This window comes from Bubalus kerabau, chromosome 21 (assembly GCF_029407905.1).
Source record: "Bubalus kerabau isolate K-KA32 ecotype Philippines breed swamp buffalo chromosome 21, PCC_UOA_SB_1v2, whole genome shotgun sequence".
NCBI lineage: Eukaryota > Metazoa > Chordata > Mammalia > Artiodactyla > Bovidae > Bubalus > Bubalus kerabau.
Window position 1 is genome coordinate 26,992,882 of NC_073644.1, and position 27,688 is coordinate 27,020,569.

General features: G+C 37.2%; 1 protein-coding gene across 1 annotated transcript in view; it reads left to right on the forward strand.

Moving 5' to 3' along the window:
* The window catches only part of CCDC178 (coiled-coil domain containing 178), a 387,324-nt gene that overhangs the window by 58,884 nt on the left and 300,752 nt on the right, over positions 1-27,688 (forward strand). Inside the window, exons 9-10 of the mRNA XM_055558994.1 lie at positions 14,515-14,657; positions 22,520-22,673. Of these exons, the coding sequence (XP_055414969.1) occupies positions 14,515-14,657; positions 22,520-22,673 (297 nt within the window). The remainder of the gene's footprint in view (positions 1-14,514; positions 14,658-22,519; positions 22,674-27,688) is intronic.

Consider the following 27,688-nt stretch of genomic DNA (forward strand, 5'->3'; position numbering starts at 1 on the left):
TCCCATATTTAGCCACAGTGCTGATTTGACTATAAACAATAAGGAGCCCTGATCATGTTCCTCTTTTTGTGCATGTGAATTTTTCTTGGCTACATATCTAGTGGAGTATTTATTGAGTCCTGGGCTATATACACTTTCAACTTCATTAGTTAAAATCACACTGCTCTCCAGAGTGTCTTTGACAGTTTATATTCTTAAAGTAGTAGCAGTGCTGGAGATGTCCCATTTATCTACTGTGAACAAGGGTTCTAGCAGTGTCCTTTTTTCCATCATAATAGACCCCTTATTTAATACTGGACAGAGAAGCCTGACATGCTGCAGTCCATGGGGTCGCAAAAAGCTGGAAACAACTAAGTGACTGAACAAAAAACAACAAGTAGCCCCCTTTAGTTGGATGGCAATGTTTCAGGGTAAAGGTCATTTCTCAATTTGCCTTTACTCATGATACTTCTAATGAGATGTATGTAGCAGTTATACGGGGTTTTTCTGGGAAAGCTTTTTGAAATGGACTGGCTCAGAAGCCACAGCCTTTTGTATTCAGCCGTTTTGTAAACTTGCAGCAAGCCCGATATGACAGCTGCGGTCCTGACGCACGTTTTATAGCACAGGGCAGCCTTGAGAATGGAGGCCGGTATCCACGATGGCTGAATAGAAAGGCAGACGGGGCCCTGTATCCATTTCTGGGGGAGAAAAAGAAACTGCAGTCTTGTTCATTTGACTTCTTTCTCCTACAGACAAACCCAATCCTAACTGTTACACCTTACATTTTTGTCAAGGTTGTGTTGTGATACTTTACATTTTGTCAATAGGTGTGTGAATTGGTATCCCTCAAGTAATTTTAGTGTGTTTCTCCCTGATAGTGGACATAGATATTGCCTAGGGAGGGAAAGCACAGTTGTTGAAGATCACACTTGTGAAAGGGTTCAGTTCAGTTCACTCAAAGAGTCGTGTCCAACTCTTTGCGACCCCATGGACTACAGCACACCAGGCTTCCCTGTCTGTCGTGAACTCCCGGAGCTCACTTAAACTCATGTCCATTGAGTCGATGATGCCATCAACCATCTCATCCTCTGTTGTCACCTTCTCCTCCCACCTTCAAACTTTTCCAGAATCAGGATCTTTTCCAATGAGTCAGTTCTTCGCATCAGGTGGCCAAAGTATTGGAGTTTTAGCTTCAGCATCAGTCCTTCCAATAAATATTCAGGACTAATTTCCTTGAGGACTGACTGCTTGGATCTCCTTGCAGTCCAAGGGACTCTCAAGAGTCTCCTCCAACACCACGGTTCAAAAGCATCAATTCTTCAGCGCTCAGATTTCTTTATGGTCCAACATTCACACATCCATACATGGCTAATGGAAAAACCATAACTTTGACTAAATGGACCTTTGTTTACAAAGTACGGTCTCTGCTTTTTAATATGCTGTCTAGGATGGTCATTGCTTTTCTTCCAAGGAGCAAGCGTCTTTTAATTTCATGGCTGCAGTCATCATCTGCAGTGATTTTGGAGCCCAAGAAAATAAAGTCAGTCACTGTTTCCATTGTTTCCCCATCTATTTGCCATGAAGTGATGGCACTGGATGCCATGATCTTAGTTTTTTGAAAGTTGACTTTTAAGCCAACTTTTTCAAACTTCTCTTTCACTTTCATCAAGAGGCTCTTTAATTCCTCTTCACTTTCTGCCATAAGGGTAGTGTCATCTGCAAATCTGAGGTTATTGATATTTCTCCTGGCAATCTTGATTCCAGCTTGTGCTTCATCCAGCCCAGCATTTTGCTCGATGTACTCTGCATATAAGTTAAATAAGCAGGGTGACAGTATACAGCTTTGACATACTCCGTTCCCAATTTGGAACCAGTTCTTTGTTTCATGTCCAGTTATAACTGTTGCTTTTTGACCTGCATACAGATTTCTCAGGAGGCAGGTAAGGTGATCTGGTATTCCGATCGCTTGAAGAATTTTCCACAGATTTTTGTGATCTAGGCAGTCAAAGGCTTTGGCATAATCAATGAAGCAGAAGTAGATGTTTTTCTGGAATTCTCTTGCTTTTCTTATGATCCAGCGGATGTTGAGAATTTGATCTCTGGTTCCTCTGCTTTTTCTAAATTCAGCTTGAACATCTGGAAGTTCTCCATTCACATACTGTTGAAGCTTCTCTTGGAGAATTTTGAGCATTACTTTGCTAGTGTGTGAGATAACTGAAATTGTGTGGTAGTTTGGACATTCTTTGGCATTGCCCTTCTTTGGGACTGGAATGAAAGCTGACCTTCTCCAGTCTTGTGACCACTGATGAGTTTTCCAAATTTGCTGGCAATACTGAGTGCAGCACTGTCGCAGCATCTTTTCAGATTTGAAATAGCTCAACTGGAATTCAGTCACCTCCACTAGCTTTGTTCATGGTGATGCTTCCTACGGCCCACTTGACTTTGCATTCCAGAATATCTGGCTCTAGGTGAGTGATCACACCTTCATGGCTTTCTGTGTTATGAAGATCTTTGTTGTACACTTCTGTGTATTCTTGCCACCTCTTCTAAATATCATCTGCTTCTGTTAGGGCCATACCATTTCTGTCCTTTATGGTGCTCATCTTTGCATGAAATGTTCCCTTGGTATCTCTAATTTTCTTGAAGAGTTCTCTAGTCTTTCCCATTCTATTGTTTTCCTCTATTTCTTTGCACTGACCGTTGAGGAAGTCTTTTTTATCTCTCCTTGCTATTCTTTGGAATTTCGCATTCAGATGGGTATATCTTTACTTTCCTCCTTTGTCCTTCATGTCTCTTCTTTTCTCAGCTATTTTTAAGGCCTCTTCAGACAACCATTTTGCCTTTTTGTATTTCTTTTTCTTGCAGATGGTCTTGTTCACTGACTCCTATATAGTGTCATGAACCTCTGGCCATAGTTCTTCAGGTACTCTGTCTATCAGATCTAATCCCTTGAATCTATTTGTCAGTTTCACTGTATTATCCTAACTGTTTTGATATATGTCATACCTGAATGGTCTAGTGGTTTTCCCTGCTTTCTTCAATTTAAGTCTGAACTTTGCAATTAGAAGTTCATGATGTGAGCCACAGTAAGCTCCCAATCTTGTTTTTGCTGACTATAGAGTTTCTCCATCTTTGGCTGCAAAGAATATAATCAATCTAAATTCAGTATTGACCATATGGTGAATGGGAGGAAAATTTAAAAATGTATTCTGGCAGATCAAGAAAATAGTAACCTTTGTGTAGAGCTTATCAGTGGGGCTCTGATGGTTAATATTTTCTGTAAACTTGACTGGGCCAGGATACTCAGGTTTTGATCAGATATTATTCTAGGCGTTTTGTGAAGTTTTTTATCTTTTTGGATGAGATTAACATTTAAATAAATGATCTTTTAATAAAGCAGATAGGCAAGAAAAATAAATAAAAAGATCTAGGCTGGAAAAGAAGTAAAATTATTTGCAGAAGACACATTCTTCTATATAAAAAATTGTGAAAAATTCACAAAACAAACTATAGAGTAAAAACAAGTTTAACAAAGTTGTAGATTCAAGTTCAATACAAAACTCAGTTGTATTTTCATATACTAGTTGTGAACAATACAAAAATGAAATTAAGAAAGCACTGTTTATAATAGCCAGGACATGGAAGCAACCTAGATGTCCATCAGCAGATGAATGGATAAAAAAGCTGTGGTACATATACACAATGGAGTATTACTCAGCCATTAAAAAGAATACATTTGAATCAGTTCTAATGAGGTGGATGAAACTGGAGCCTATTTATACAGAGTGAAGTAAGCCAGAAAGAAAAATACCAATACAGTATACTAACATATATATATGGAATTTAGAAAGATGGTAACGACAACCCTGTATGTGAGACAGCAAAAGAGACACAGATGTATAGAACAGTCTTTTGGACTCTGTGGGAGAGGGAATGGGGGGATGATTTGGGAGAATGGCATTAAAACATGTATAATATCATATAAGAAACGAATCGCCAGTCCAGGTTCAATGCAGGATACAGGAAGCCTGGGGCTGGTGCACTGGGATGACCCAGAGGGATGGGATAGGGAGGGAGGTGGGAGGGGGGTTCAGGATGGGGAACACATGTACACCCGTGGTGGATTCATGTTGATGTATGGCAAAACCAATACAATATTGTAAAGTAAAAAAAAAAAAAAATAATAATAATAAATAAATAAATAAGAAAAGTTTTCTTTGATAAAGTATGAATAAATTTAACCAATAAGCTGAAAGACTTGTTCACTAAAAACTATAATATTTTGCTGAAATCAATTAAATTAGACTTAAATGAACAGAAAAGTAACCCATGTTCACAGATTTGACTTAATATTGTTTAGATGTCAGCAGTACCCATAGCTATCTTCAGATTAAATGGAGTTTCTGACAGTCTCAAAGAGCTTTTTGCAGAAATGGGAAAGCCTATTCTAACATTCATTTGAAGTTGTAGGAGGTCGCAAATAGCCAAAACAGTCTTGAAAAGGAAGGACACCTTAGAGAATTCACTGCTTCTGATTTCAAAACTAACTACAAAGCTTTAAGAAGCAAAAATGAGTATCATTTAATAAATACAGGAAAGTAGTTCAGTGGAGTAGTGTTGAGACTCTAGAAATAAACCAATATATCTGTGGTTAGTTGATTTTGACAAGGGTGCCAAGACCGTTTGTTGAAATGAGTAGTCTCTTCAATACATGGTATTGGGACATTGGATATCCACATGCATTCAAAGAGTAAAGTTGGACCTCTGCTTCCTAGCACATACAAAAATTAATTTAAAATAGATCAGAACTTTACACATAACAACTAAAACTATAAAACTCTTAAAAGGAAACTTGTGGATAAATCTTTATGACCTAGAATTTGAGAATGGATTTAGATATGACACTAAAAGCATAAGCAACATTAGAGAAACTGGACTTCATCAAAATTAAAACCTTTTGTACAGCTAAGTACACTATCAAAAGGGTAAAAAAACAACCTACAGAATGAGAGAAAATATTGCAAATTATATATAATTTTATTTTAATGTATATACTAATTATATATTAATTTTGTACTAATATATACTAATTATATAGTTATATTAATATATACTAATTCTATATTAATATATCTTCCTACAGATTTGTAGTAAGTTTTAAAATCAGAAAGTGTGAGTTCTCTAAGGTGCCCTTCCTTTTCAAGACTGTTCTGGCTACCTGAGGACTCCCCCTGCAATTTCATATGAATGTTAAAATAGGCTTTTCCATTTCTGCAAAGAGCTCTTTGAGACTTCATCAGAGGTTGCATTTCATCTGAAGATAGCTTTGGGTACTACTGACATCTTAAAAACATGTAGTACCCAGAATATATGAAGAACTTTTATATTTCAACAACTAAAAAAGATAAACACCCCATTTTAAAATGGACAAAAGACTGAAGTAGATGTATCTCTGAAAGACAGAAATGAGCAGCAAACACATGAAGTGACAGATGCTCAACATCATTAGCCATCAGGAAAATTCAAACCAAAACTACAATGATGTAACTACTCATGCCCATTAGGATGCGATTAAAAATAGAGTGTAAAATAACCAGTTTGGGTGAGGATGTAGAGAAACTCGAACCATTGTACTTTGCTGAACGTAAAATGGTGCAGCCACTGTAGAAAACAGCTTGGTGTTTCCTAAAAAAGTAAAACAGAGTTAACATATGCTTTAGCAACTCCAAGCCAAGATATATACCCCTAAAGAATTGAAAACTGATGTTAAAAAACAAAACCTTGTGCAGAAATGTGCTTAACAGCACTGTCTACAATAGACAAAAAGCAAAATCATTCCAGTGCCCATCAATTGATGTATGACTAAACAAAATGTGATACAACCATACCATGGAGTAGTAGTCAGTCATAAAAAGAATGAAATACTGGTACAGATCACAACATGGATAAACTTCAAAACATTATGCTAAATAAATAAGCCAGACACAAAAGATCACATATTATATGATTTCATTTACCTGAAATATCCAGAATAGGTAAATCCATAAAGACAGAAAGCAAATTAGATTGCTAGGGGCTCGGGGAAGTGTAAGATAGAGTTTTGTTTGTAATAAAGCTTTGATTTTTCTGTTTTACTCTGCTGTCTTGACTGAGACCTTAACTAGAGGCCTGCTGAAGTAACCCAGCTACTTAAATAATGCAAGACCTCTTGTCAATGTGCTTGAGCCTCAGTACATTGCAAACCAACCTCAGTGGCTTAAGGTGACTTTCAGATTCTACAAGCAGCTTAGTCACATAACACAGTGGAGCCACAGAAATATTGTTAACATCAATATAGAGAGTATGCATGTGGGACAGCTGAACCACTCCCACAATGAGCCAGCCAAGGAGCTTTCCATATGAATTTGCCTCATATGATATAAGCAAAACTCCCGAACCTGAGATCACCCCAGCAATACCAACAGGACAGATTGGATACAGGGAGTTATTTCTTGCTTTTCTTCCTTTCATGGTGTAAATTTCCTGAGCTCTGTTTTTGCTTATCTCATCATCTTGGTATAATCCTTGCTCTCTGCTTGAGTGTATAGCCCTGCATTCCTGTGCCTAAAGGAAAATCTTGTAGAGTTTACTAAAATCTGTGCTATTCTAAAAATTAATGTGAACATAAATAACACTATTGCATAGGAACCTGGACTGTTAGGTCCATGAATCAAGGTAAATTGGAAGTGGTCAAACAGGAGATGGCAAGAGTGAACATCAACATTTTAGGAATCAGTGAACTAAAATGGACTGGAATGGGTGAATTTAACTCAGATGACTATTATATCTACCCCTGTGGGCAAGAATCCCTTAGAAGAAATAGAGTAGCCCTCATAGTCAACAGAAGAGTCCTAAATACTGTACTTGAGTGCAGGCTCAAAAATGACAGAATGATCTCTGTTCGTTTCCAAGGCAAGCCATTCAATATCACAGTAATCCAAGTCTATGCCCCAACCACTAATGCCAAAGAACCTGAATTTAAACTGTTCTCTGATGACTTATAGGACTTTCTAGAACTAACACCAAAAAAGATGCCCTTATCATCATAGTGAACTGGAATGCAAAAGTAGGAAGTCAAGAGGTACCTGGAGTAACAGGCAAGTTTGGCCTTGGAGTACAAAATGAAGCAGGGTAAAGGCTGACAGAGTTTTGCCAAGAGAACGCACTGGTCATAGCAAAGACCCTCTTCCAACGACACAAGACAGGAATCTACACATAGACATCACCAGATGGTTAATACCAAAATCAGATTGATTATATTCTTTGTAGTCGAAGATGGAGAAGCTATATACAGTCAGCAAAAACAAGACCGGGAGCTGACTGTGGCACAGACCATGAACTCCTTATTGCCAAATTCAGACTTCAATTGAAGGAAGTAGGGAAAACCACTAGACCATTCAGGTATGACATATATCAAATTACTTAGGATTATACAGTGAAAGTGACAAACAGATTCAAGGGATTAGATCTGACAGAGTGCCTTAAGAAATATGGCCAGAGTTTTGTGACATTGTATAGTAGGCAGTGATCAAAACCATCTGCAAGAAAAAGAAATGCAAAGAGGCAAAATGGTTGTCTGAGGAGGGCTTACAAAAAGAAAAGAAGAGACAGCTAAAGGCAAAGGCGAAAAGGAAAGATATACCCATCTGAATGCAAAATTCCAAAGAATAGCAAGGAGAGATAAGAAAGACTTCCTCAGTGGTCAGTGCAAAGAAATAGAAGAAAACAATAGAATGGGAAAGACTTGAGAACTCTTCAAGAAAATTAGAGATACCAAGGGAACATTTCATGCAAAGATGAGCACGATAAAAGACAGAAATGATATGGACCTAACAGAAGCAGAAGATATTTAGAAGAGGTGGCAAGAATACACAGAAGTATACAACAAAGATCTTCATGACCCAAAAAACCATGAAGGTGTGATCACTCACCTAGAGCCAGATATCCTGGAATGCAAAGTCAAGTGGGCCGTAGGAAGCATCACTATGAACAAAGCTAGTGGAGGTAATCAAATTCCAGTTGAGGTATTTAAAATCATTAAAAGATGATGCTGTTAAAGTGCCATATACAATATGCCAGCAAATTTGGAAAACTCATCAGTGGCTACAGGACTGGAATAGGTCAGTTTTCTCATCCAACCCAAAGAAAGGCAATGCCAAAGAATGTTCAAACTACCACACAATTACACTCATCTCACAGGCTAGCAAAGTAATACTCAAAATTCTCCAAGCCTGGCTTCAACAGTACGTGAACAGAGAACTTCTAGATGTTCATGCTGGATTTAGAAAAGGCAGAGGTACCAGAGTCAAATTGCCAACATCCATTGGATAATAGAAAAACAGGAGAATTCCAGAAAAATATCTACTTCTGCTTTATTGACTACGCCAAAGCCTTTGACTGTCTAGATCACAACAAACTGTGGAAAATTCTTCAAGAGATGGGAATACCAGATCACCTTACCTGCCTCCAGAGAAGTCCGTATGCAGGTCAAGAAGCAACCGTTAAAACTGGATGTAGAACAACGAACTGGTTCCAAATTGGGAAAGGAATACGTCCAGGCTTTATATTGTCACACTCTTTATTTAACATATAAGCAGAGTACATCATGCAAATTGCCAGACTGGATGAAGCACAAGCTGGAATCAAGATTGCCAGGAAAAATATCAGTAACCTCAGATATGCAGATGACACCACCCTTATGGCAGAAAGGAACAAGGAACTAAAGTGCCTCTTGATGAAAGTGAAAGAGGAAAGTGAAAAAGCTGGCTTAAAACTCAACATTCAAAAAACTAATATCATGGCATCCAATCCCATCACTTCATGGCAAATAGATGGGGAAACAATGGAAACAGTGACTGACTTTACTGTCCTGGGCTCCAAAATCACTGCAGATGATGACTGCAGCTGTGAAATTAAAAGATGCTTGCTCCTTGAGAGAAAAGAAATGACTATCCTAGACAGCATATTAAAAACCAGAGATATTACTTTGCCTACAAAGGTCCATCTAGTCAAAGGTATGGTTTTTCCAGCAGTCATGTATGGATGTGAGAACTGGAGTATAAAAAAGCTGAGCACCAAATAATTGATGCTTTTGAACTGTGGTGTTGGAGGAGACTCTTGAGAGTCCCTTGGACGGCAAGTATATCCAAGCAGTCCATCCTAAATCCTGAATCTTCCAACCCTGAATATTCTTTGGATGGAGTGATGCTGAAGATGAAGCTCCAACACTTTGGCCACCTGATGCAAAGAACGTACTCATTAGAAAAGACCCTGATGCTGGGAAAGATTGAGGGCAGGAGGAGAAGGGGATGACAGAGGATGAGATGGTTGGATGCCATTACTGACTCAATGGACATGAGTTTGAGTAAACTCCGGGAGTTGGTGATGAATAGGGAAGCCTGGCGTCCTGCAGTCCATGGGGTAGCAAAGAGTCAGACACGATTGATTGACTGAACTGAACTGAAGAACAGTTTTGCCTCCCTGTTGGCTCAGATGATAAAGAATTTGACTGCAGTGTGGGAGACCCGGGTTTGATCTCTAGGTCAGGATCATCCCCTGGAGAAGGGCATGGCAACCCACTCCAGCATTCTCGAGAATCCCATGGACAGAGTAGCCCTGTGGGCTATAGTCCATGGGGCCGCAAAGAGGCAGACACGTTGAACAACTCTCACTCACTCACTCAACTCAAGTACAGTTTTATTTCTTTCTGTTCATAATCTGTATACATTTTACTGTATTGCTTTTAATAAGGCTTGGCCCTTTCTTGGCCAAGATCTCCAGTGACTGAAGTGAAGTATTAATTGCTCAGTTGTGTATGCCTCTTTGGGACCCCATGCCCTCCAGAATCCTATGTCTGTGGAATTCTCCAGGCAAGAATATTGGAGTGGGTAGCCATGTCCTTCTGCAGGGAATCTTCCTGACAGGGATTGAACCCAGGTCTCCTGCATTGCTGACTGTAAGTGGTAATATTTTGCATCATTGTCACAGTCCAGGTTTCAAAGGGGAAGCATTAAAAAATTTTTTTTTATATTCAGGAAGATGTTACATCTTACTCAAGATGTTGCTAGATTTGATTTGCTAATTATTTGCTAGGGGATTAAGTCTAAGTTCATGAATAAGAAAATAGTATAATTGTTTAATACTGTCCTTGTCAGGTTTTGTTTTTAAGGGTTTGCTAGGAGAAGGCAATGGCACCCCACTCCAGTACTCTTGCCTGGAAAATCCCATGGATGGAGGAGCCTGGTAGGCTGCAGTCCATGGGGTCGCTGAGGGTCCGACACGACTGAGCGACTTCACTTTCACTTTTTACTTTCATGCATTGGAGAAGGAAATGGCAACCCACTCCAGTGTTCTTGCCTGGAGAATCCCAGGGACGGGGGAGCCTGGTGGGCTGCCATCTATGGGGTCGCACAGAGTCAGACATGACTGAAGTGACTTAGCAGCAGCAGCAGCAGATTTAAAGGTAACTTGGGAGTATTTCTTCTTTCTCTACTATCTGGAAGAGTTTGCAAAAGACTAAGATTATTTATGGCATCTAGCTAAAGTTTTCCAGTTTTGTTTTTTGTTTGTTTTGGAAAGGTTTTTAATTACAAATTCAATTTCCTCAATAAGACTCTTTAGATATTCTATTTATTCCTGTGTCCATTTTGGTTATTTCTAGTTTTATAAGATTATGTCCATTTCATCAAAATTTTGCACTTTTTTGGAACAGAGACTTTCTTAGTATTCTTTTGTTTCCTATGCTGTACTGTGCTTAATTCTTCACTTCTGTCTGGCTCTTTGCAACCCCATGGACTGTAGCCCACCAGGCCCCTTTGTCCATGAGGATTCTCCAGTTGCAAATGCCGGAGTGGGTTGCCATGCCCTCCTCCAGGGGATCTTCCTAACTCAGGGATCAAACCCAGGTCTCCTGCATTGCAGGCAGATTCTTAACCATCTGAGCCACCAGGGAAGCCCAAGAATACTGCAGTGGGTAGCCTATCCTTCTCCAGGAGTACTTCCCAACGCAGGAATCGAACTGGAGTCTCCTGCATTGCAGGCGGATTCTTTATCAGCTGAGTTACCAGGGAAGCCTATTTTCTTTCCTATAAGTCTATAGAACATGTTGTTGTTTAGTTGCTCAGTCGTGTCTGACTGTTTTGTGACCCTATGGACTTCAGCCCGCCAGGCTTCTATGTCCATGGGATTTTGCAGGCAAGAATACTGGAGTGGGATGCCATTTCCTACTCTAGGGAATCTTTCTGATCCAGGGATAGAACCCATGTCTCCTGCAAGTCTACTGCATTGCAGGCAGATTCTTTATTACTTAGCCACTGGGGATATGTAGTGGTCTCCTTTTTCATTCCTGATATTTATTTGTGCCTTCTCTTTTTTTTCTCTTAAACATGATGTATTTCATCCATCATCATATAGTTAACACATTTTGCCCATTTTGCCTCCCCTTTCTCTCTGTTGTCTGTACCTACATGTTTGTTTTGGTTTGGTTTGTTCACTTATTTGAATATTTTTGTTTGTTTTTTATATTCTGCATATGAGCTAAATCATATGATATTTGTCTTTTCTCCATGTGACTTATTTCTCTTAGCATAATACCCTCAAGGTCTTCCATGTTGTCACAAATGGCAAGATTTCTTTCTTTTTTTTGTGATTGAGTAGTATGCTTTCAAACCAGTCAATCCTAAAGGAAATCAACCCTGAATATTCTTTGGAAGGACTGGTAATGCAGCTGAAGTTCCAGTACTTTGGCCACCTAATGCAAGGAACCAACTCATTAGAAATGATCCTGATGTTGGGAAAGATTGAGGGCAAGAGGAGAAGGGGGTGACAGAGGATGAGATGGTTAGATGGCATCACTAACTCAATGGACATGAGTTTGAGCAAACTCAGGGAGATAGTCCCTTCAGGACAGGGAAGCCTGGTGTGCTGCAGTTCATGTTGCAAAGAGTCAGATATGACTTAGCGACTGAACAACAGCAACAAGTATTCATTCTATATACCACATCTCTTTATGCATTCATTCCTTGATGGAATCTTCGATTGTGTGGCTATTATAAATAGTGGTGCAGTGAACACAAGGGTGCATATATCTTTTCAAATTAGTGTTTTCACATAACTTGGGTTAATACCCCAAAGTGGACTAGCTGGTCATATCCTAGTCCTCTTCTTAATTATTTGAGGTGTCTCCCTACTGTTTTCCATAGTGGCTGCACTAATTTACATTCCCACTAACAGTTCACAGAGTTCTCTTTTCTCCACATTCTCTCAACACATGTTATTTCATCTTTTTTTTTTTTGTATATATAATAACCATCATCATGGTCATGAGGTAAAATATCACTGTGTTAATTTTTTCATTTCCATAATAGTTAGTAATGTTGAACACTTTTTCATGTATGTGCCTATTGGTCATCTGTATATCTTCTTCTGAAAAATGTTTACTGCTGTCCACCTGAAACTCATGCAACATTGTAAATCAATTATACCCTAATAAGAATTTAAAAAAGCATGTAACAAGACGACAGGACCCCCCAAAGAAGTCTGTTCAGCCCTTTTGCCATTTTTAAAAATTATGGTTGATTTACAATGTTGTATTAATTTCTGCTGTACATCAAAATGATGCAGTTAATGTGTACATACATATATATTCTTTTTTTTATTCTTTTCCATTACAGCTTATCACAGAATATTGAATATAGTTCCTTGTGCTATACAGTAGGACTTATTGTTTATCCCCTTTGCCCATTTTTAAATTGAGTTGTTTGGTTTTTTTGCTGTTGAGATGTATAAGTTCTTTATATATTTGGATATTAACCTCATATTGAATATATGATTTGCAAATACCTTCTCCTATTGGGTAGGTTGTCTTTTTGTTTTGTTGATGGTTTCCTTTGCTGTACAGATTATGTAATTATGTATACATGAACTTTAAACAAGTCCACAGATGAATTACAGTTGAATACAAAGGTAAATTTTTAAATCCATATGTTCCTATATACCAGAAACAAATCTGAAAAAAAAGTTTACTTAAAAATAGCATTCATTAGAGCATAAAATATAAAATATCTAGAATAAATGTAACAAATGACATGCCCAGCCTCTATTAAGAAAACTATGAATATTTCTGAGAGTTTGAGAAGTGCTATATCAATAAATGATGTTAATGCCTTAAAATGCTAAGTTTTGTAACATTCTCTCCAAAATGCTCTGTAAATTGAATGCAGTCACAAAATCTCAACAGGTCTCTTTGTGGAGCTTGACAAGCTAATTCTAAAATGTATGTGATGTATGCATGCAGCAGAATATGATTCAGCCTTAAAAAAAAGAAGGAAAACTGCCATATGTGACAACATGGATGAACCTGGAGAGCATTATTATGCTAAGTACTAAAGAGGTCACAGATGAATACTGCATGATTCCACTTGTATAAGATATCTATAATAGTTACCTTTGTAGAAGCAGAGAGGTTGATTGGTAGGGACTTGAGGGGAGATGGAGAGCTGTCTTTCAGTGGATATGAAGATTTAGTTACGCAAGATGAGTAAGTTCTAGAGGTCTGCTGCACATCACAATGCCTACAGTTTACTGCGTTGTACACTTTGTTGTTGGACTCTGTGCCACCATGGACTGTAGCCTACCAGGCTCCTCTGTATGGGATTTCCCAGGCAGGAATACTGGAGTGGGTTGCCATTTCCTTCTCCAGGGGATCTTGTACACTGGAAAATTTGTTAAAGGACAGACAATCATGTTAAATGTTCCTTTCACAATGAAACTAATACAATGAAATAAAACTGATATTAATGAAAATTGTTGCTTTATTTAGGAGTATACTGCTTCGTGTTGATCCACCACTTGGCCCCTGGTGAAAGGACTGCTCACTACCTAGTACCTTCTTCTCCTCACCCTGTAGCTTCCCAACAGGACATTCTGAACAGTCGTTCCTTCCAACCACGACAGCTACAACCACCCTTTCCCTTCAGTCTGACAGAGAAGCGAGAGCTAGAGAGAGAAGGGAGGTTTATGATCTCTAATAATTAATGAAAACAATAAAAATGGAATGTTTTGGACCCTTGCATGAAGATAATAATGGCTATTTATGAGTGAGAAGATTATAAGTGATTTTTTCATTTTTCATTTTTTCGTTGGTGTTGTATGATTTTTTTACAATGAAGTATTTGACCAACAAGAGCAAATAAAAAGTCTTAGTTTTTGTAGGTGAAAAGATAATGATTTTATTTTGGTCATATTAAGTGGGATAGTGAAGTTATTTTCTCCAGTAACTTTGTACATCCCTAGTATTGATGCCTGTCAGGGTATATACGAATCTGAAACTCTGCTGTGCTAAACAATAGACTAAATAGGGAACAAAAATCAATATAAAGAATGTTTATAATCTACATCAGAACTACTCTAAAACCTTTCTCTGATCTTTATGTGGTCTGATTATTTTAATTAGCCATTAAGTGCTTATGTTAGCATACATATTTTTATTTCTAGGTAATGGAAATATACAAACAAGTTCACGGAGAACTTCTAGAAGCCATAGACAATCTTGAAAAAGCCAAACTCAGAGTTAAACAAAACAGAATAGAAATGGAAAGGGATATTCGTGATGATGAAATAAGCATGGCTGCCTACAAGTAAGTATTTTCCACATATGTTTTTTATGGCATTTAAAGGGAAAATATTAATTAAAATGTGATATATATTCCTGTATAAGAAATTCAGATAAAGAGAAAGGAAATTATCCAAATTTCCACATCTGTCTTATTACCAAGTTAATACATAAATTAAAATATATGTCTTTTACATATGTTAAACTACTTGTGTATGAATTCCTAAAGCAGTATTTTTCTCTGTCATTTTAAAGCTCTTCATACATATTGTCAAATCGCCTATGGATATGCTATAATAATATATATCCCTGCTAACAATGTAAAAGAGTTACTATTTGAAAAAGTATTCCAGAATGGGATAGTATAAGAATAAATTATATAGCCTTGTGTTAATTATAAACATAGCATCTCATTAATTAACTCATATTTATTTGCTTTCTAATAGCCTGGAATATTTTAAATGAACATAGATTAATTATATTTTGTGTATTATTGACTTTTTATTACATTTCTGATGTATTTGAATTTTACAACATCCATCTAGTTCTTAGTTTGGCTTTAAATTATTTATGTTTCTGTGTGATATAAAAGTCTTTATTTATTCAAACTTATCAATCATTTAGTATAGAAAAAGTCACATTCATTATGGAGCTAGAGTCAAATAAATGTAAGTAAAATAAAGAACAAATATTTATACATTATCCTGTGATCTGGATAACATGCATTTATTAAGATGTTTATATTTTCTCATATCTGATGTCTGTTTCAATATATGCTTACTTGTGTATCTTTTGCTATTTTGTTCATTGTTTTGGGATTGTTTTTATAGATTTTTTTGTCCCTTTATTCTTACCTTGTTCTCTTATAATTGATGACTATCCTTAGTGTTATGTTTGGATTTCTTTTTTCTTTTTTATGTTTATAGCCATCATAAATTTTGGTTTGTGGTTTACCTGGGCATTTCCTATAGCCATCTATATCTTTATACTTGACTGTTAAAAGTTGCTGATCCCTTACTTCCAAATGCTTGTAAAGAAATCTGCATATGCTCTCCCACCTCACAGTTACTGTTTTTGGTATCATATTTTCCATCTAATTATTTTGTATGTTCCTTAGCTATTGATTGTGAATGTATTTTGTTATATTGCTTTTAACATTTCTAGTAACTTGTGTGTAGATGATTTCTACCTTTACCGTATGATTGCACTTCATGGGAAATAGATGGGAAAACAGTGGAAACAGTGTCAGACTTTATTTTTGGGGGTGCTCCAAAATCACTGCAGATGGTGACTGCAGCCATGAAATTAAAAGACACTTACTCCTTGGAAGGAAAGTTATGACCAACCTAGATAGCATATTCAAAAGCAGAGACATTACTTTGCCAACAAAGGTTCGTCTAGTCAAGGCTATGGTTTTTCCTGTGGTCATGTATGGATGTGAGAGGTGGACTGTGAAGAAGGCTGAGCACCAAAGAATTGATGCTTTTGAACTGTGGTATTGGAGAAGACTCTTGAGAGTCCCTTGGACTGCAAGGAGATCCAACCAGTCCATTCTGAAGGAGATTAGCCCTGGAATTTCTTTGGAGGGAATGATGCTAAAGCTGAAACTCCAGTATTTTGGCCACCTGATGCGAAGAGTTGACTCATTGGAAAAGACTCTGATTCTGGGAGGGATTGGGGGCAGGAAGAGAAGGGGATGACAGAGGATGAGATGGCTGGATGGCATCACTGACTCGATGGATGTGAGTCTGGGTGAGCTCCGGGAGTTGGTGATGGACAGGGAGGCCTGGCGTGCTGTGATTCATGGGGTCACAAAGAGTCAGACACGACTGAGCGACTGAACTGAACTGAATTCCCTTTTTCATTTTGTAATTTTTATGTATTTAATTGTGGCCTTTTCTTGTTTGCTTAGAAAAGTTACTTTTACATTTCTTTCAAGGCTGGTTTGTGATACTCAACTCTTTTAGGCTTGGTTTTCTATCTGTTCATCCAATCTGAATGAGAGCCTTGCTCAGTATTTTTTATTGTAGTTTTTTCTTTCATCACTTTAAATATATCATGCCACTCCTTCTGGCCTGTGAAGTTTCTATTGAAAAGTCACCTGATAGCCTTATGGGAGTTGCCTTATATGTTATTTGTTGCTTTTCCCTTGTTGCTTTTTAATATTTTCTCTATATGGGCTTCCTAGATGGCTCAGTGGTAAAGAATTCCCTTGACAATGCAGGAGGCATGGGATCGATCTCTGGGTTGGGAAGATCTCCTGGAGAAGGAAATGACAACCTACTCAAGTATTCTTCCTGTGAAAATTCCATGGTCAGAGGAGCCTGGCGAACTATAGCCCATGGGGTCATAAAAGAATCGGACATAATTTAGTGATTAAATAACAACTTGATCTTAAATTTTACAGTTTTAATTACAGTGTGTCTCGGTGTGTTTCTTTTTGAGTTAATCCTGTTTGGTACTTTCTTTTATTCCTGGAGTTGGATGTCTGTTTCATTTTTCATGGTTGGGAGGTTTTCAGCTATTATTTATTCAAATATGTTCTCAGCATCTTTCTCTTTTCTCCTTCCAGAACACCTATAATGTGAATATTAATGCACTTGCTATTGTTTCAGAGGTCTATAAAATTGTTCTCATTTCTTCTCATTCTTTTTTTCTTTTTTCTGTTCACCACCAGTGATTTCCACTCCTTTGTATTCTAGCTCACTGACCCACACCTCTGTATCATTTAGACATTTATTGATTCATTCTGGTATATTTTGCATTTCCATTTATGTATTTTTCATCTCAGTTTGGTTGTGCTTTAGATTTTCTCTCTTTTCAAAACTTCTAACTTCTTGCTCTGTAGATCCATTCTTCTTCCAAGTTTTGTGACCATCTTTACAGTCACTACTTTTAACTCCTTCTAAGATAGATTGCCTAGCTCCACTTCACTTAGTTCTTCATTTAGGATTTAATCTTGTTCCTTGTTTGGAATTCTGTCTCCTCATTTCCCCTAAATTGCTGTTTGTTTGTTTTTCTATGTATCTGGTAGGTTGGTTACATTTCCTGACTTTGTAGAAGTGACCTTTTGTATATGTCTTATGCATCCCAGTAGCACACTCCCCTCTCATCACCCAAACTAAATGCTCTAGGGGATTTCCCTATGAAGGCTGCATGGGTCCTTCTGCTGTGGTGGGCTGCTTGTTTGGGGCACACTGATAAGCTTTTCTGGGCCCCTCTCTGATGGGTTGGCAAGTTCTGCCTTGTGTAGAGGGTGATGACTGCCAGTTGCTGAGACTGGGTCATTAGTTCACTGACTATGGAAACTCAGGGATTCCTGGGGCTAGTGCATGTTCACTGGTGGGCAGAATCACAGTCCAAAAGTTGTTCTCTGGTTGTTGCCTGCCCACAGGTGGGTGGAGCCAGGTCTTGGGCTCAGTTCCAGCCTACCAATGGGCAGAGCTAGATTGTGGAGTCTGGTTGCAGGACCCAGGGATCACAGAGCTGGTGTTAGATCACTGGTGGAAGCAGTGGTGACTGACACAGTTGAGCATGGGAACTAGGGTATCCTCAAGCTTGTGTTAGTCTCCTAATAGGCAGGGTCAGGGTCCAGTTGGTTCCAGGGCAAGTTTTGGGCTGCTGATGGGCAGGCTAGGTCTACATGATGCTGGGTCTTGACTTTCTTGAGTCTGATGTCTACTCTGTGGTGGATGAGGCTGGTCCAGAGGCTAGAGAAGGCTCCCTGGAGGGCAGGACCAGGGCCCTGGGGATTCTGGGACTTGTGCCTGCCCACTAGTGTTAGAGTTGAGTCCTAGGCCTTCTGGAAGGCATAGCCATTTCCAGAGGGGGCTGAGGGCTCAGGGGTCTTAGGCAGCTCTCTCCTGATGGATGAAACTGTGTCCCTGCCCAGTTAGATGATTGTCTTGAGCTGTCTCAGTATTGGCACATAAAGGCTGTTGGGTGGGGGTAGGTCTTGGTGCTTATGAGCTAAAAAGAGGATTCCACAATGGTAGTTGCTAGTACCAGTGTCCTCATGGTAGATGGAACTCTCCAAATTGCTGCCACCCGTGTCTTTGCTCCTAGGGTGGGCTGCAGTTGCCTCTGTGAGACTCTCTAAGATTAACGTGTAGGTCTGGCCTAGGATCCTTTCAAATTACTTTTTCTGCCCTGGGTCCCACAGTGCGTGAGGTTTTGTGTGTGCCATTTAAGAGTGAAATCTGCATTTCTCTCAGTTCTCTGGGACTCCCAAAGGTCAGCCCCCTTGGCCTTCCAAGCCAAATGCTCTGGGAAGGTCTTCCTGGTGCAGGACTCCCAGGCTGAGGAGGTTGATGGGGGGCTCAGACCTGTTATTCTTTTAGGAGAGTCTCTGCAGTGTAATTATGCTCCAGTTTGTGGGACAGCCTCCCAGGGGTATGGTAATTGACTCTATCACTAGTCTGCTCCTTCTACTCATCTCAGTGTGATTCCTTCTTTATGTCTTTAGTTGTAGAAGAAATTTTTTGGTAGGTTGGTCTTTCACACTGATGGTCGTTCTGTAGCTGGTGGTGATTTTGGTGTGCTCACAAGAGGAGGTAAGCTCAGGGTCTTTCTACTCCATCATCTTGTCCTCTCTCAAAACATATTATATAATGAATGCAATCATTTTCATAACTCACCTGATTTGTTATATTTGCACTGTCATTCAGTTACATATGTTTTCCAATTTTCCGCTGATCTAGGAAAGCCTTGTGCTGTGCTAAGTTGCTTCAGTCATCTCCAACCAACTCTATGCTACCCTATGGACTGCAGCCCACCAGGTTTCTCTGTCCATGGAATTCTGAAGGCAAGAGTACTGGTGTGGGTTGCCATGCCCTTCTCCAGGGGATCTTCCCCTCCTCGAGATGTTTTCTGATTTGCCACCAATATAGTAAAGCCTCAGCTGAGACAACTGGGGAGATTTGACTCTACCCTGTTTCTCCAGTCTGTTAGAAATATTCTCAGGATAACGGGAGAGGAGTAAGAGCAAGCAGGCACACTCAGACATGAACTTTGTAAGTCTCTGATTGCATCCTTTTTTGGTAACATTCAAATCACTACAGCAAGTCAAATGACTAAGGTCAAAGTCAGTTAGACAAACCTACAAAGTTATATGGCCAAGAAGTGGAGGCAGGAACTTCATTTGAGACTGTAATGCTTTCAATTTTCTATACTCTTTTTCTTAATTTACATATCTTGAAGCTGTTGATTATGTGTCTATATCTCTCTCTTATTTTAATCATTTATCTATTTCTGTCTCTGTACATATACACTATATGTATAATCAACATTTCATTAATCTGTTTGGTGGAAACCGATGTTAGTGCATATTAATTACAAATGAAACATTCTACATCTTGTAACATTTTCTAAAATTTTTGCTTCTCAGTTTTGGATATAAAAATTAGCTGGTGATATTTATAGATAATATATAAATAGGGCCCAAAGGCATATTTTTATTAATTCCTTAATATTATTTATTACACCATATAACTTACTTGTTAATTTTCTTCTCATTTAATCATATTTTCTAAAAATTCTGTTATAAGCATTAGTGAGTCATAAATGATTTACTAAGTAAAATGTTAAAGGTATGTTTAATTTCCCTTCACTATTTTTTTAGTTTGTTGAAAATGAGTAGGCATATAGAAACACAATTATATGTGCTATCAAATGCATAGATTGATGATTTTTATCTACATGTATATGTATATTCATTCATATCACCATGCCTCAGGTTAAGATATAAAAAGTTTCTAGCATATAGAATTTTTTTTTAAATTTTCCTTCTCAGTTCATACTTTTCCCTGAAAGAGGTAAGTACCATTCTGACTTCTATCACCATGGTTAGTTTGGTCTGTTCTTGAATTCTGTATAAATGAAAAAAAACATATATTCTTTTGTATCTTGATTGCTCTACTTTATAGTAATTCTTTAAAGGTAAAATGATTCATCCCATTTTATTCTTCTAAATTTATTTCTGATTTAGCAAATATGAGAATAATGAAATCTGAAGTATCAGTGGGGGCAACTTTTGCACTGAAAAATTCTTGAAAGGCTGAGGAGTCGATCACATTAGTTTTTAAGAAATAGAGATAACTAAGATAATACTTAGTTCCTGCATTTCACGGGGCAGGGTGACTGCTCACTTCTTGCTCAGTCAAAATCTATAGTTTATTATCTGCACTGGGAAATGGATAACACTGAGAGAAGAAAAATTAACTTCAAATGAAGAAAATTGAACCACACATGTATGTTTTAAATGCTGAGACTCCTAACCACTCATTATTGATCTGGAAGATCAATAGAATTCTGATAGGAAACTTGTACTCTCCAGGTTTGAAAGGGTAAAGAAGAATCTTCTTGCTCATTTGTTTGTTGCTTTAATTTTGATTTCTGTTCTAAGATTATATCTTTCAGTTTAATTTGACTCTACTCCTAAAATTAGAGTTAGTGCATGAGAGGCTGGGCGAATTCAATAAGCACACCATATATTTATTGGTCACTAGCATTTATTCTCTTGTGAATTCTTGTTTGTCTTATCTGCTTGTTTGTCTATTGGGTAATTTTTCCATTCCATTTTGCATTGTAGAATTTTATTAAATGCAAATGATTTACTCTTTAATCTCTTATATGGGTTTCAGGTAAATCTACCACTCTATTATTTTGCTTATGGTTTCTTAAAAAAGTTAGGCTTACCTGTATAACTTGCTAATATTTTCTGCAAATGATATTTTTGTCATTTTCTCACCATATTTTTTATGCATTTTTCATGCATTTCATATTTTCTCATGCATTCACCATATTAATTTCATGCACTATAAGACCATACTTTAAAGTGACTTTTATATTTGGAACGTGTTTTCTTCCTACCAGATAAGATAAAGGATTATGTAGTTTTACAGATCGACACTGGTCTTTTTTGTGAAAGGTCGCCTAGGAACAAAAATCTCCTCAGCAATTACTTTTCCTTAAGTAAGCCCCTTGTTTTCCTGAACTGCGGTTTACTCCTTTTTGCTACTGTGACTGTCAGGGAGGCAAGACAGTAAACCAGAGGTTTATATATTTTTTTAATTTTTTAAAGATTTTTTTAATGTGTACCATTTTCCCCCATACTTATTTGTTTTGAATTGAAGGAAAATTGCTTCATAATATTGTGTTGGCCTCTGTCACACATCAGCATGAGTCAACCACAGGTATCCATGTGTCCCTCCCTCTTTACCTCCCTCCCACCTCCCACCCCTTCCCACCACTCTTGATATGGACTATTTTAAAAGTTTTACTGAATTTGATACAATATTGTTCCTGTTTTATGGTTTTGTTCTTTGGCTGTGAGGCATGTAGGATATTAGCTCCGTGACCAGGGATCAAACCCGCACCCTATTGCACTGGAAGAAGAAGTCTTAAACACTGGACTGTCTAGGACGTCCCAGAGCTTTAATAATGTATGGTCTGTCCACTTTTACTGCTTCTTCTCTTCTTTTTTTCTGCTTTTTAATTTTTTTTAATTTAATTTTATTTTTTTAACTTTACAATTTTTCTGCTTTTTTTAAATTGCCTTTCCATCCCCGTACTATCCAGGCTCTGAATCAAAGGTGCTTCCTAGGTCTCTCACTTGAAATCAAATCAACTGGTAGCTTATTTTAAAAATTTACAAATCATTCACTTTTTTTTCAGGTCTTTCCATCAGAAACATAAATTTTTTTTTCCTCCCGATTTACTTCTTTATATTTAAGTAGTACTTTTCAGGAGCTCTTTTGGGTTGAAAAGCCTTTAGGAATAGATAAATTCCATTGATCTATATTGTTAAGTCAGGAGCAAATTCAAACATAATTTAAAATATAGTTTCCCCTTCAATGTGGATAAAGTCAACTGTGTTTTTTCTCTTAGGAAAGAGATAGATAAACTTAACAATCTGTTCAATGTCTACTGTACATCAATACAAGATATTAATATTAATATTGAGGAGAATGAAGAGGCAGTGACCAAAGTATTGAGAGAAACAAAGTCATCAAAAAATGAATTAACTGCTTTAGAAAAAACTGTAAGTTTTCATAATTAACATTTAAAAAAATACTGACATTAGCTTTGTACTATGGCTACTTGAACTTGTAATTTAGAGCATTTATTTAAATATTAATATTGAACCACCTATGTCACTAAGGGGCTTCCTTATTGTTTTTTGTGTATCTCTCTTTCTATTCTCTTTTTGTTTCCTCTAATTAACATCTTTATCTCAATACTTAATGTTTACATTAATAAACCTGTGTAATGAGTTTTGATTATCTATTATGATGAATCCCCTAATCTTATATTTCCTTTTGAGTTTTAGGTTATTTTTTTTATTAGAGTTATAATTGGAATCACATTAACTTATGGATTATATGATGGGAATATGAAATCTGTATGATGGGATCCTTAAACATAAACATGATCTATCTCTCCATTTATTTGGGTAGTTTTACTAAACTGGACCTTAACCAATTTCTTGGAACTTTGTCAAAGGCAAACTCTGTCTGTGATCATTCTTAGACAAATTAACCCTTCTGTCTCCACTAAATATTAAGTTGATTTTTAATGTAAATACTTTTTTAAAATACAGGTAGTACAGGCAGTTTGTATTATTTATATTTCCTTAAGACTGATCTGTTTAATACTATATAGGTAACTTGCATAAATTTTTGGTTTTGGAAAAATGTTTTCTCTGATAGTAGAGTGCAGTTCTAAATATGTTTATTTTGTAAATTGTGATAGTTGTGTTATTTAACTGTTTTATATCTCTGATTTATTTTTTGACTAATGTATCAATTGCTGTGAAAGCTATATTAAAATATATCTCAGTATGATAGTGCATTTCTTTATTATTTCTTAATTATTTTGCCTTATATAATTTGAAACCATATATTTAGATGAAACTCACTTTAGAATGATTAGAGTTGATTTTTTTCTTAAGATGTATTTTATTTACATGTTTTGGGGCTACTAATTGTTAGAATTTTTGGAACACATATTACATTTACTGGATGTGAAGCATAATCAATATCATTAGATTCTTAATGAACAGTTTAAGGGCCATATGATCTTTTCCTGACATATATTCTATTTTTCATGTTATGTCCATATTATTTAATAATTGGAAAGAATGATGCTAAAGCTGAAACTCCAGTACTTTGGCCACCTCATGCGAAGAGTTGACTCATTGGAAAAGACTCTGATGCTGGGAGGGATTGGGGGCAGGAGGAGAAGGGGACGACAGAGGATGAGATGGCTGGTTGGCATCACGGACTTGATGGACGTGAGTCTGAGTGAACTCCGGGAGTTGGTGATGGACAGAGTGGCCTGGCGTGCTGTGATTCATGGGGTCGCAAAGAGTCGGACATGACTGAATGACTGAACTGAACTGAACTGAACTGATATTAGGATAATTTCTCATTAATTTAAACAATAAATGTGTGATAATATTCCAAGTTTAACACACAGCTCTTTTGTTTATCAGACGTCTCTGATTTGGCACTGTTTTGTTTCTTGTTACTAAAGTATATCTTCTATAAGCTTCTTTAGTGAGTTAGAGTTGAAATTCTCAGAATTTTCTTTCTCTGAAAAGTTCGTATTTTGTTCTTATTTATGCAGTGTACGGAATATGCACCTGAATTAAGATTGGAGTGATTTACACCACTGCATAGGCAATGTAGAATAATCCAGAAATAAGCAAGCCTGAAAACACTGATACACACTGGACTGAAGTGTCAGAAGGGATGAGATGGGATAAGGGAGTTGGAAGAAACTGATCTAAAATAGGTAGATTTAGATCCACTCTGTGAACTCATGGGCTGCAGCACACTAGGCTTCCCTGTCCTTCACTATCTCCCAAGTTTGCTCAAACTCACATCCATTGAGTTGGTGATGCCATCAACCAACCTCATTCTCTGTTGCCCCCTTTTCATCCTGCCCTCAATCTTTCCCAGCATCAGGGTCTTTTCCAGTGAGTCAGCTCTTCCCATTAGGTGGCCAAAGTATTGGAGCTTCAGCATCAATCCTTCCATGGAATTTTCCAGGGAATTCCCAATATTCCAGGGAATATTCAGGATTGATTTCCTTTAGGATTGACTGGTTTGATCTCCTTGCTGTCCAAGGGACTCTCAAGAGTCTTCTCTAGTACCCTAGTTTGAACGCATCAATTATTCAGTGCTCAGCCTTCTTTATGGTCCAACTCTCATATCCATGCATGATTACTGCAAAAATCATGGCTTTGACTATATGGATCTTTGTTGACAAAGTGATATCATGGGATTTTTAATACACTGTCTTGGTTTGTCATAGTTTTTCTTCCAAGGAGCAAGCATCTTTTAATTTCATGACTGCAGTTACTGTCCACAATGATTTTGGAGCCAAGAAAACGAAATCAGTCACTGTTTCTACTTTTTACCCATCTATTTGCCAAGGGACTCTCAAGAGTCTTCTCCAACACCACAGTTCAAAAGCATCAATTCTTCACTGCTCAGCTTTCTTTATAGTTCAGCTCTCACATCCATACATGACTGCTGGAAAAACCATAGCCTTGACTAGACAGACCTTTGTTGGCAAAGTAATGTCTCTGCTTTTTATATATTGTCTAGGTTGGTCATAGCTTTTCTTTCAAGGAGCAAGCATCTTTTAATGTCATGGCTGCAGTCACCATCTGCAGTGATTTTGGAGCCCAAGAGAATAAAGTCTGTCACTGTTTCCATTGTTTCCCCATCTACTTGCCATGAAGTGATGGGACTGGATGCTATGATCTTAGTTTTTTGAATGCTGAGTTTTAAGCCAAATTTTTCAGTCTCCTTTTCACCTTCATCAAGAGGCTCTTTAGTTTCTCTTCACTTTCTGCCATTAGGGTGGCGACATCTGCATATCTGAGGTTATCGATGTTTCTTCTGGCAATCTTGATTCCAAACTGAGATTCATCCAGCCCTGCATTTCACATGATGTACTCTGCATATAAGTTAAGTAAGCAGAGTGATAATATACAGCCTTGACATATTCCTTCCCGATTTTGAACGAGTTCGTTGTTCATATCCAGTTCTAGCTTTACTTCTTGACCTGCATACAGATTTCTAAGGAGGCAGGTGAAGTGTCAATGTTTAACTCTTCTCATCCTTTCAATCCTACTGCTGTCTAACTGAATCCTCTCATTTTAAACTTCAACATGAAAGGAGACAAATTCTTGGAAATTGAGGGAAAATCACTTTAACTTGTGAGTCTAGATAACACTTGATGAGGTGGAATGTAGTAGAGTGCAGACATTGAAATAAAATATAGTGTTGTCAAATAGTTATGAGCTCAGTTTTCTAATCGGAGAAGGCAATGGCACCCCACTCCAGTACTCTTGCCCGGAAAATCCCATGGATGGAGGAGCCTGGTGGGCTGTAGTCCATGGGGTCACTAAGAGTCGGACACGACTGAGCGACTTCCTTTTCACTTTTCACTTTCATGCATTGGAGAAGGAAATGGCAACCCACTCCAGTGTTCTTGCCTGGAGAATCCTAGGGGCAGGGGAGCCTGGTGGGCTTCCGTCTATGGGGTCGCACAGAGTCGGACATGACTGAAGCAACTTAGCAGCAACAGCAGCAGTTTTCTAATCATGTTGAAATTTATCATTTATAAAAATGTCACTGTTAATAAAATATTGTCAAAGGGGAAATTTATTCACTAAACCTAAAATAACCTTTTTTTTTGATCATTTCTAAAAATGGCATGTCTGGTCCTTCATAACATAACATTATTTTGATGAGATATTATGAATATATTTACAAGGTTAGTAATGTTTTTCAATTATAGAAATCATTTGTGAACTATCATATTTTATAGATATGATGAGAGCATGATGAAGTTTAGATATATTTTTCTGTGTTTTGCTCATTATAAAAAACCTTTGAGCTGTATTTTCAAAGTGGGCATATTAAACACTCAATTAAAAGCAATGTTGTGCATCATTTCCAGGCATTGTTTTTTGGTATGCAATCGGTACTTTTAGTTCTGGAGGAAAATAAAAGATTTGTGCTGCCTAATTGCACATACAACCTAACTGATATTTTAAAATTTCAGGGCATATCATGCTTTCAATTTAGAATCTTTGCTTCATTAATGTACACTTTTCTGTATTTGTATTGTCACTGTACCTAGGAAAACAAATTTTTTCCTTCTCATTTCTACAAACAATAGCTCCTATAAAGTAGAAAACATTTAAAAATTCGTTAAGTACTTTAAAAAAGTTGTCAAGATCAAATTCGTCTTAAATGTAAAAATAAAGCTGCTTTTCTATGATTTTTCCCAATGTTTTCTTTGAAGTCTAATTCTTCCATAGCTCAGGAATTTTTTTTAATATCATTATCTGCAATTCTTTGTTTCTTGTAGTATTAAAGAAACAGCCACCTACAGTTCATTTTATCCAGTCACTTGATAAAGTAATACAAAAATAACTTTCAAAGATACAGAAATTCTTTGTGATTTTCATATTTTATTGAACAATTATAGGTGTACAAAAATTTAATTTCTAATATACTTTACAGATAAAGGTTGTAAATAAGTGAATTACTTTTGTATATATGTGATATTTTTGGATATTGTCTTTTTAGTAGAAATTTAATATTTATTGATAAATTATTGATCTAGGGTACTGTAAGTGTAAATCCAAATACCAAAAAATACCCATTACAGTATACCTTTTGATTAACATTTTATCTCAAAATCTTTCAAATTAAATAATTTTGTATTAAAAATAAGCCAGCGATTGCTATTGATGCTATTAATTTACTAAATAGGAAACCAGTCTAAAAAAGCTAAGTGGGATTTCCATGATGGTCCAGGGGTATGGACCCTGCTTCCACTGCAGGGGGACATGGGTTCTATCTCTAGTAAGTGAACTAAAATTCCTCATTTCATGTGGTAGGGCCAAAACATAAAAAATAAAAAATAAATTTTAAAAAAGAGCTTTAAGAAGAAAAGCTGAGTGATTTTTCTCAGACAAACAAAGTTGTGTTATAGCGAAACTGCAATGCAATTTTTTATTATTGTTTTATT